An 11,142-nucleotide genomic window follows, 5' to 3' on the forward strand; every position below is an offset into this window, starting at 1 on the left:
TCCAGGCATCACTTTGGGTTTTCCACAGCATCCTTCCTCAACTGACAGCATTACCAAGAGCTCAAGCCCAAGTTCTAGCTCCAGAAAGATGTGCAGTTGTGCAGGCTTCCGCACCAAAAAGGTAACAGCAAAAAAATAAGCAATTACCCCTTCCTCCATTCCTTAACACACATTCCCCACAAGTGTACACAGCACAAGGAGTAATCCAATACAATAGTCTCAATTTATTTGAAATAATTCGGTTTGAAAACTTTTAATTTAAAATTTACAGCACACAGAGGGAGGAAACGTGTCTCTGTTACAACTAAAAGTTACCAGAAGAGTGCTGCAGGGTTGTTTTCTTTAATTTAACACTGTCATGGCTTTATTCAAAACACAGTTGCACAAAAAATCAGTTACTCCAAAGTTTAAGGAAAAAAGAGTTTGATAAAGGAACCGAAACACACTATATACATACTGCCATACAAAGAGCATTAAAATAGGACAAAAACCTCTACAAAATATAAAACCCACCCTTAACGTTTATTTGCATGAAAAGACCACCCACCAAGCAAAAAAGTTGCAAAAGTTATCTGGAGGCTCTGTATTACTGAGTTTAAAAAACGCTTCGCTGCTTCCCTTGCATGCCAAAGCTGACAGAGCTGAGAGGCCACAGCTCCACGGTGACACGGGAAAAGACAGAAGTGACTTGGGAAGGTCAGTTTTGGGCGAGGCTCAGGTTGGTTGGTTTTTAGCAGCTGACAGGTGACGCTGCAAGTCGTTTTCAGTCCCCCTCTCTTTAGGAAAGGTCTGCTAACCCCTTCTGAGTTTACATCCTATTAGCTCATCCAGTGTCAAAATTGGACCCACTCACTGAAACGAGACCAGTTCTCAAATCCTTTTAATCCATCAAAATACATTTTTCTTTCCATTTAAAACTAATTTTATATGCATCAGTAGAAGACAGTTAAGGAAAGCCCTGACAATGAGGTACTTTAAAGTACACACTTATAAATAACAGGTTTCAATCCAAAAAAAAACCCCAAAGAAGCAAAAAGATGGGAAAACACACTTTTCTATCTCAAAGCTGAGCACAAAGCAACTGCCTTGAACACAGAGCCTCCAGGACAAGACCAGCTGTGCACTTACCTAAGGTTTCTATTCATTCAGAATTCATACACAAACACAGGAACTTGGGATTGTGGTTGCAGACGTAGTTTTACCACTACTTTTCTAGTGTCTTTACAGGTATTTGTTAAAAAAGAAAGAGAAACGAATGCAAACCCCATTTTAGTCTGTTTCTCAGTGTATTGCCATCTGCCTGACTCCTTTCATTCCCGTGCTGTTAATGGCTGGCTATGCTTCACAGCTATGTGAGAAACTATGATTTAAGGCTCTATTTGAGGGGGGAGAAATAAAAACCAAACAAAAAAATCCCAACAAACCACAAGGAATTGGGCTTTGCAGAACTTCAACCCTGCAGTATCTAAAGAGCTGGAAGTCACACTGGAAGTCTGCTAGTGAGTGAAATACTTAGTAAGTACGTGCGTGGAACCGAGCTGTGGGTGAGTGACTCAACTTAGGTCCAGGAAACCTCCCTCTTCCCCCACCCTCCATGTCTCCCCCAGTTTAATGGCAGCTATTGTCAGCCAAGACAGATATAAAAATAAGTCTCTGGAATAAAGCTGTGTGTGGTATTTGGTTCAGTACCTACATGAGACAATGGGAATTAGTTTTGTAGCGAGACTAGCGCTTTCGTTCCAAATGGTGGCTGAGAGGAATGCTCTCTGCCTCAACAGTGGCTCACACAGAGAACAGGAATCTGCTGGGGTACAACTAGTTAAGACCTGTTGGTCACCATCAGGCTGCTAGAAGAAAGCCTGTGTGTCTCCCACACTCACCACCGACTGTATATGCAGTGGAACAAGTTTCTGCAGTCATCTGATATTAAAAAACCCCTAAACTATTAACTAGTATTATACAGGAACTCGAATGGTTTCTCTATAACCAGATTTAAGAGGTGACTTGCAAGGAAAGACTTCACATGTTCATCTGCAATGATTCTAGGGGGAGGGGGTGTTGAAAACAAATGTGCTTGAAGGAGTTACCCGTTAACTTCTGCATCAGAAATGCATCTATTTTACAGCCAAACACCATGATTGTGGCAGAATTCCCCAAAAATGACAATGCAAGAGCAAGCTGAGTGAGAGTTTCAACAAAGATTTCTAGCAAAATGGTTAAAAAAGACAAGTTACTTGCTTTCATTAACACCTGCAGTGACTCTATGTTGGGAGCAAACTGAAGGACTGCAACCTTTCGGTTTGCCAAGATACATCCTTGAAGGTACCTAGTGAACACTCCAGCAAACACACAACATCAGCATCAGCAGGAGAAAACAAAAGATCTTCCAAGACCTGCTCTGGCTTGACAACACAATGCACAAAATGGAGACTTAAAATAAGCCAGGAGGCACCTTTAAAAAGCTAAAATAAAGGTGTAACCTTAAGTTATTGATCTGAAATAGAATCCCTGGTAAACTCATCTTAGTCAACTTCTCCTTTAAGAGACTGGAATTTGCCACAGGGCATTTTTGAGTTCAGCTTTAAGTATAAAAACCTTTTAAAATCTTGAAGGAAATTCACAATGTGAAACCCACAGGAAATGGGTGTTTCAACTGGGCTAAGGATGACCAACACAGCAAGCTTATATAAAATTAAAGAGCTCCAAACAAAAGTCGGGGAGGGGGGGAAACATGACAATGGCTTCAGTGATTATAGGGCTGAAAATTGTTTTCTACATAGAGGTTCACTACCAGGCTATTAGATCTTATTTGGAATGATAAAAAGGGCAAGAATAGTAAAACCACACTTTTTTTTTTCCTATAAAAAGTTAACATATTCTCTTCTGTAGGGACATCTATGGTACATGGACATACAGATCTGCATAATCACTATTGCGTATTCTGTAACTGAAGAGTCTGGTCCTACTTGTGTCTAGAACAAATTAATCGTCCTCTTCCTCGCCTTCATCTTCAGGGTCTCGTTTCCTCTTCTCCCCTCGAACACCCTCTGCTAAGGAAAAAGAAACATGCACACATCTCATCTTCTGCCCAGACATCACACGTTATAAACGAGTTATAAACGAGTGCTTTCTCTTAACACAGACTTGAGAAAGAGAGTAATTTCCATTTTCAGTCTGCCCAGCTTTAGTTTTCTGAGGCTGTGCAGACCCTGCATCCTGCAGATGAAACCTGCTCCTTTCTCTCCCCAGTAACAAACTGACAGAAGCTTCTTGCATAAATGTCTTGGAGCTTATTCTTAGAAACGTGCTGAGTCCAGGCAGTGGACTCTGCGCTCTTGTGGTGAAATCATGAAATGCAACTTTGTCCAAGCTTCAGAAATCTTTTCCAGCAGTCATTTCCTGACTCATTAGCCATCCTGCCTGCCTGCTTTGTTGGCTTCATGGATTGCAAGGCTGCAGTTGTAAGAAGTGAACAATTCGCATTACTGCTTCAGAAGATGACACAAAATTTTGCTGGAGGGAGAGTTTAAAGATTAGGGCAGAGTTCCTAACTGTCAGAGCAAGTGAAGTTCAGGGGAAAAGCCAGCTAATTTGAAGCTGAAACTTGATAATGTTTTTTAAAGGGACTGGAGGAGCTGTTGACCAGTAGTAACAGGGGACTCCGATGTCTGAACGACTTGGGACCCAGAGATTCATCCAGCTAAGCCACTCACAAATCAGAGTGCACCAAGCTTTTTACCATGAGACATGTGTCTGGACATCAAAACAGGACTTTATAAAATTAAGCCAGAACCATTGATAAAAGGATTAGAGAAAATATGATTAGGCTCACTAGCTAAGCCATTAGCCAGCACAGAGGAGCAAGTTTGCCTCCTAGGAATTGTCTTACCTTCTTCTTCCTCATCTCCTCCCTCTTCAACATAGTCATCATCATCATCTTCATCCTTTACAAAAGAGGTGAAATATTGTTAGAATTTGGTTATTTCAGTTTTGCTGACACACTGATCCTGAGCAGGAACTCAGAAGGCCCCACATGAGGTCACACCCCACATGTACTGGCTTGGTACTGGGCATCTAACACTGACAGGCTCCACACTGCCTCCAGCACACCCAGTCACCCCAGGCAGCCTATCTGCTGGCCTAGTCTCCTCCTTCCCTTGTGTTTCCCATTTATCACTAACCTTAACACCCGCTCCAGAGTAAGTCATTGCAAAAACAACAACAGTAAACAGACAAACAGCTCTACTTTCCCTTTTAACCCACTGTGACTAAAGGACAAGGAAGAGGAGAAAGCCAAACAGCTAGCAGATCCTCACAAAATTACTGTTTCTGTGTCAAATGAAGTTGTTGGTTTGTTTGGGTTTTTTTTTAAAGCTGATAGCTGAAAAATGTAAATCAATTAACAATCAGCAGTCCCAGAAATGAAATCTTGGTGCAAGATCTCTGTTTATATGTAGGGTAAGGTAATGAGTGAAAACATTAGAGAGCTCATCTGACAGCTGCCCTTACAGCATGGGAATTAAAAACCACTCTGGGTTAGTTTGGATGCTACAGGACTTCACTGGTGAAAACACAGAGTTCTGCTTACCTCACCCTGCCCAGCCCCCTTCCAAACCTCAGTGAACACAAAGTACAAACATGGCACCTGCGTCTGTCACAGCGTGAGCAGCAGGACACACACACCCCCACACACCCACTCCCTAACGACCACATACTATTCACTCCTGGTATTCTACCTAGTCACCCAGTGCTTGTTTTCCAAAGAGCTACCTCTAGGCTCCTGGCTTGTTTAGTTTTAGCTTCATGGTGCTACAGCTGTTATTTTTTCAAGGGGTGACAGCAAACACAAAGTTACATTTGCAAGCAAATGATTGGAGCACTGGCTCCAAGAACAGCCTGGAGAAGCCAGAGGGTTTAGCTCAGGCTCTGCACAGCCACATGAAGTGCAGCTGACAGGAAGTGAACTCTTATCAAAGTAAGAGTAATAGAAGTGTCCACAGGGTTCCTCTCAATCTGAAATGCATGAGCTGCTTGCACACAAAATCCACATCAGACATTCTCCCCCCAAATCCCCGCAGCCATCAGAGGAAAGTCAAAGTCGGGACTCCTGATTTTTACTTCCACCCAATGATCATTCAGGCACCACCAGATTGTACAAGAATCGATTCATAACCCTGTAAAATGTGGACTTTTTCTTATCCTAGTTTCTTCCTCCACCTTTTAGCACAGTGCTACTCCAGACATCCTGGGGGCTACCTTCCACATTTTCAAGTGAGTGCATGGTAAAAACCCCAGCACTTAGAGCAGCAAAAACCAGACTTTTCCTTTGTTTCATTTTACTTGAAGTACTGAGAACCTGCTGCTAGTTCCTCTTCTTTCCCAAGAGCAGGGTATTTTCTTTGGAAAACCAAAATCATTTATTCTACTTCATTTGACAGAATTTACAAACTTCACCTGAATCTCTTCTTTCATCAGGTATGAAAGACCAACTTCCTCCTCCTCTTCACCTTCCCCCAAATCTGAACCTCCATCGTCTTCATCATCTTCCTCTTCGTATTCCCCTGGAGGACCAGCTTCATTCTCATCTTCATCATCATCATCTTCATCTCCTTCTGAAATGAAAGAGAACTTTAACATATATCTGTAACTTTTATTAACTCCCCTTGCTGCACGTTTGTATAAGTTGTAACTCTTTTGTTCCAGAAGGGTTTGGTTAAGGGTTTGTTAAATGGAGGCAACACATGAGAAACAAGCATGATTAAGGAAACACATCTTTATCCTTTTTCCCTCCCCCCCAAAGGCAGGCCACTAATGTTTTACACCACAAGCTTCAGGCAAAATTCTCAACACCTGAAGCAGCTTCATATGCAAACTCCTGTGAGGGAGCTGAACATCACATCAAGGGGAAGGAGAGGCTTCTCTGCAGAATCAAACCCTAAAATATTTAAAGGCAAAACCAGCTTATTTGACTGTTTTTTAATCACTTACTAGGAACTCTGAAGCAGTTTCAAAGAGACAATCTCTCATCTCATCCCCATGTCTGGAGCACATAACCACCTTCACAGTTTCAGTTAAGCAAATGACAAGAAACGATAAGGTGATTTAACACTCACTTCCTCAATCTGTTCTCAAATACTGGCTTTACTTTCACCTTCCAAATATCAACTATTTGCCTTTCACCGAGTTCTTTTAACCACAGGCCTCCAGACCTGGATGTGTCCAAGTACTGGCCAGCAGCCCCTTGGCAGCTGTGCCCTGGCACACAGCTGATGATTTAGGGCACAAAGAAATCCCTCAGAACCCTCTGTCATAAACAGATACAGCCCAAGTCTCCCTACTTTACGCCACACGTGTTCACAACAACAGCCCATCAAATGCATTCTGGATGGTTTTTAGCAGCTTTGTGTCATTTCTTAAGCCAGGTACAATTAAAGAAGAGCAATGACATTGATGCAGAATTTGTAGCCACACGCTGCTGGGTTTCCCTTTCCACTGGGTAACAACAGTGGAGACGTAGGAACTGCCTCGTGAACAACTGCAACTGAGGTTGGATCAAAAGGAACTTAGCACCAGAAGTGCTTCACTACTGGCAACAACTTGTTCAGAGAACATTTACATCTTTGTAGCAGTGTCTGTAGTTTAATCTCAGTCTCACACGGCTTCTGCATGGACACTCAAACCCTCTAACAGGAGCTTTCCTTCTGTATCAGCATGTAAATAGCAAACGAGCTCTATGAGGCTGCACTTCAAAAGTAAGAGGATGGGATGGCACTAGTGCATTCAAGAAGTCACTGTACCCCATGCTACACCTACAACCTGATGACAGCAGCCTTTCTATCCATGGCTTGCTTCAGCACATTACCCTCATCATCATCTTCCGAGTCCGGTGCCTCGTTATCTTCCTGATCAAACCCATCGAGGTACGTGATTTGCTGGAGCAGCTCAAAAATGCTGTCTCTGTAATCCTCAAGGTTTGTAATCTCACAGTTGAACAGGTCAAGGCTCTTCAGGTTTTTAAGATTTTGCTGAAAATACAGGAAAAAGGTTGAGGGGTTTTTTCCCACCTTTCTTGATACAACTACGTGGTGCTTCAAGGCACAGCGAGGTCGCAGCCCACACACACCCAGCTACTCAGGTTATTTTGTCCCCATCCCTTCTTTCTCATTCAATATTTTGCTCCATGTTGGGTACAAGCTTCAGTTCAAAAAGTTGCTGGCAGTATTCACAACTCCTCCTCAAAATGCTCCCACAGACCAGCTCCACAGCACATCCAACACCTCCCTGAAGCACCAGACCACCGTAACACACATCTGGGGTCAGGTTTTGTTTGCATCACCTATTTTTGTTTGGGCAACAATGGGCAGAAACCACTTAACTTCAGCCACCTTGCAGTCAATAGTATGGCTAATGCAATTACAGGCACTTTGGGAAGAGTGAGCAAGAGGCAGTCAGCAGGATTTATAAGCAGAGTTTGCTTTCTGAACAATAGAGACTGGACAACTGATGGTGAAAGTGTTTCTTCTCTACTTGTTCTACTAACTGCTGGGTTAAAGCAGAGGAAGAACCTTTATGAGCACTTCTAAAACATGCCTTGTGTACCAAAGTCCTAAAAACTCCATAATCACCTAGAAAAATGGGAGAAACACTGGAGCCTTCTCCCTACATTTAAGCAGCCTCCAGTGGGGCCTTTCCAGGTTTGCTCCTCACTGACCACCTCACACACGGCCTCCTCACTTCAAAGCTTAATGAAAGCTTCAGGCTGGGGCTTATTAGACAAACTCTACCTTGACACACACACCATGTGTTGGGTCATATGGAACTTGGCTACTGCTCTTACAGAGGCCAAACAGAAGCTCCAAACCATCTTCTGTAGGTCCCACCTCCAGCACAGAAGGCGTTTTACAGCCACAGGTCTGGTCTGTAATCACCGTGCCACTGAGTTAATCAAGTCAGGACCAACTGGAATACTGACAACCCTAAACCACCACAGTATCCATTTCACCTGAGCTGGCACAGGGAGGGGGGAAAAAGAATGTAGAACATGAACAGTGAGAAAAGAAATGTCATTCCACATGTCTTTTAGCTGAAAAGGAACAGAAGCAGCTATAAAGTATCCCCCTGATCTCTGCACCTGCACATTTCCTACACGGGACCACTCTTGTTTCTAGACTGTGCTTGAAAACAAAGGCTCAAACACAGCCCTTGCAAACAGAACTAACTAGTTCTTGGTTAAAAGACAAAGCATTTCTTAGACTTCCATCTTCCACGAGCCCTTCTCCCCTTGTACTTACAAGAGCTTCCACAGTGCCAAGATCTTTGATTTTGTTGCCACTTAGATTTAGATACGTGAGATTCGGACACCGTTCTGCAAGGACCTCCAGGCCCCCCGAAATGATGTTGTCACTCAACTCCAGCTGTTGCACAGGAAAAAAAACACCCAACATTGAGTAACCACATGGTTGGCTTCTTACCATTAAGACTGAGACCCCAACATTTTTAATCCTCCTCCCTTTAACTTCACAGTCTCATCACAAAGCTGAGCTGGAACAGTCGCAGACCTTTTGGCTGTCAGAAAGTTCCTCTGAGGATGATCAATGATTCCTTAAAACCTCACAGCTTTGGATACTGAAGTTTGAAGTCAGGACAAGACCTAATAGTGGAATTTCCTGCAAACCTTCCTTCTGCCAACAACATGCAATGGTACTTGAGCAACACAACAGCCACCCAAAATCCATCAAGCCTGCACAACAGCAGTGGATCAGCACTTGCTGTCCCACAGGTCACTGCCCAAGCACAATCTGACCATAACTGGGAAATACTCAAAACTACTTCAGATCTTAACCCCCATCCCCATCCCACAGACTGGACATGGCACCATTTCCCAGTCTGCTCAGAAACCATCCCCCAAGTCCAACTGCAAAACCATGAGGGGGTCGCCCACGACTCTGCTTCTCAGGGCGCTGGTGGTGTGGGGTTCTGACTTACCTTTCGGAGCTTACTCAACGTGGGAAGTTTGGCCAGCGACGTCAGCTCAACGTTGGCCATGCTAAGAAACTCCAGTTCTTTAAAGGAATCGTTCAGCCCTTCGATCTCCCCGTTGCTGGATCGGCAGTTGTCGAGCACCAACTCCGTCACCTTCAAACGAGATAGCGAGTCGCTCGCTTTACCGAGCCTCCACACAGCCCCACACGCCTCATCTGAGCCACAGCTTGCAGGTGGTTAAATATCCGTTGGTTTGGTGCTTCCTTTCAACTCAGACTAGACTGGTCCAAAAAAAATCACTGACACTCACCTAGTTAATGAAATCCAACCACCCTGCAAGAGTTTCCTCTCTGAGGATGCTTCGAATTCTCTGCAAACAACCCTCTAACCCCAGACTTCATCGATCCCAGAGAGGCGAGTTGCTAACTCCTCTCTAAGGCTTCATCCCTTCAGTGTGCATATTCAAACCCATCACCACATTCAACTTCCTTCTGAACTTCCTGCAGGTTCATTCAAACCCAAGGAAATGATTTCCTCAATGCCAAAGCCACTGAAACAACTCAATAATGGATCCGGGACACTTTGAGGAGCCGTAACGAGGAGCAGCCAATTAATCTGTAATTATCTGATGTAGGGTGGAACACGCTGCTCATCAGAACAGACATTAACAAGGTGACTCTTCCCCCCACACGCTTTTAAACAAGAATATTCCAGGAGTCCTGCAGAATATTCCAGGAGTGCTGAGCTTTGCCAGCCTCAAGGGAAACCCCCACCTTGGTTTATTTCCTTCCATCTGAAAAAAGCCCCAAAACGAGCACCAAGTTTTCACAAAAGCTGCCAGAGAAGAGGAAACCCTCACAGCTTTGCCCAAAGAGGACACACACCGAGGCCTTTTCAGGTACCTGCCATGAGAAACTTCATGAAACACCAGCTCGTTGGGGAAATCAACACTTTTAGGCACTTTTCCCCCTCCCCAAACCAGCCCCATCTGGACTTCACCCCCGGGGCGAGCCACAGGCGCTGGATTTTCTGCCACCTTCCCCCCTCCTTTTCGATGCCAAAGCATTTGCCGGAGCCATGAGAGCTGCACGGGAGGGGACAGGGGTCCTGAGGGGCTGCCCCACGCGGCGCGCCCCCAGGCTTCAGCGTGGGGCACAGAGCGGCGCTCCGTAAGCGCCTGGCGCGCACGTGAGCTCCCAGCGCGTTTGGGGCTTTGAAGGTTTCTGGGGTTTGATTTTCGCGTTTTTTCCCGAAGAAACTTGCTCCTGGGAGGGGGGCTGTGGGGAGGCGAAGCCCCGTCTGTCCCCGCCGCTCCCCATCGTGTGGGGCGGCGGCAGCAGGAGCGGGACCGAGGCGGCCGCGCCACGCAGCGCCCGGCGGGGGGGCGGGAGGCGGAAAGCGACATTAATTACAGGGAAAAAAAAAAAAGGGGAAGGATGAGGGAAAGGTCGAGGCTGAGCTCGGCGCGCCCGTGACCTGTTTACTACCGCCGCGAGTTGGAGGCGGCCGGAGGCGAGGCGGGAGGGGATTAACGGCGGGAGCAAGTTGGGGGCCCACCCGCGCCCGCCCTCCCTCCCCCCACCTTCCCCGGCCAACTTCGGGGGGCGAGGGGGCGACCTCGCGGCGCGGGGCCGCGGCGAAGGAGGGAAGGAGGGAGGGATGGAGGGGGCGCGGGTGCCCCACCGCCCCGCGGCCAGCGCCCGGAAGCGCCGCCCGCGCCCCGCGGGGCTCCTGCGCCACGGCTGACCCAGATTCGGCGGCGGCGCCGCGGGGCCCGCGCGGCCTAAAGAGGCGGCGGCGGCGGCGGCCCGTGCCGGGGGAGGGCGGGCGGAAGCGCGGCCCCGCCGCCCCTCACCTTCTCCGGGGCCCGGTTCCGCAACTCCAGGTTGATGCGCTTCTTCATCTCCATCGCCCCCCCCCTCCCGCGGCTCCGCAGTAGCGAGGGAGGGTGGCCGGGCGCGGCGGGGAAACGGCCGCGGGGGTCGCTACCGCTGTCGCGGCAGGCGCCGGCGGGAGGGAAGCGGGAGTGGGGAGGGGAACGCCGCGGGCAGCCGCCGCCGCCGCCCCGCTCCGCGCGCAGCTCCGGCCCCGTCAATGGCCGCTCGCACACTGAGCCTCCATGACATGGCGCATGGCGCCCCCTCCCGCCGCCACGCCCCC

The 11,142-nt window shown here is 47.1% G+C and overlaps 1 protein-coding gene across 3 annotated transcripts; it reads right to left on the bottom strand.

Annotated features, from left to right (window-relative positions):
- Positions 1-204: 204 nt before the first annotated feature.
- Positions 205-11,142, bottom strand: ANP32E (acidic nuclear phosphoprotein 32 family member E). Of its 3 annotated transcripts, none has more exons than XM_062016039.1 (7): positions 10,838-11,142; positions 8,986-9,135; positions 8,292-8,414; positions 6,863-7,025; positions 5,455-5,612; positions 3,890-3,944; positions 205-3,050 (listed from the first exon to the last, which is right to left on the bottom strand). In XM_062016039.1, exons 1-7 carry the CDS (start codon positions 10,889-10,891, stop codon positions 2,983-2,985), a joined length of 771 nt encoding a protein of 256 aa, XP_061872023.1. In that variant the 5' UTR covers positions 10,892-11,142; the 3' UTR covers positions 205-2,982. The 3 variants fall into 3 exon arrangements, with proteins under 3 accessions (XP_061872023.1, XP_061872021.1, XP_061872022.1); XM_062016037.1 differs by having other exon boundaries at positions 5,455-5,609; positions 10,838-10,978; XM_062016038.1 differs by having other exon boundaries at positions 205-3,047; positions 10,838-10,978.

The sequence above is a fragment of the Colius striatus genome, chromosome 29 (genome assembly GCF_028858725.1).
Source record: "Colius striatus isolate bColStr4 chromosome 29, bColStr4.1.hap1, whole genome shotgun sequence".
Taxonomy (NCBI): Eukaryota; Metazoa; Chordata; class Aves; order Coliiformes; family Coliidae; genus Colius; species Colius striatus.

Excerpts from the sequence above, each read along its gene's own strand:
- ANP32E (XM_062016039.1), bottom strand. The coding sequence starts at position 10,891 with ATGGAGATGAAGAAGCGCATCAACCTGGAGTTGCGGAACCGGGCCCCG. Across the intron at positions 7,026-8,291 it reads TTGGCACTGTGGAAGCTCTT|CAAAATCTTAAAAACCTGAA; the intron begins GTAAGTACAAGG and ends CTGTATTTTCAG. Across the intron at positions 3,945-5,454 it reads TGATGAAAGAAGAGATTCAG|GATGAAGATGATGATGATGA; the intron begins GTGAAGTTTGTA and ends TCTTTTGTAAAG.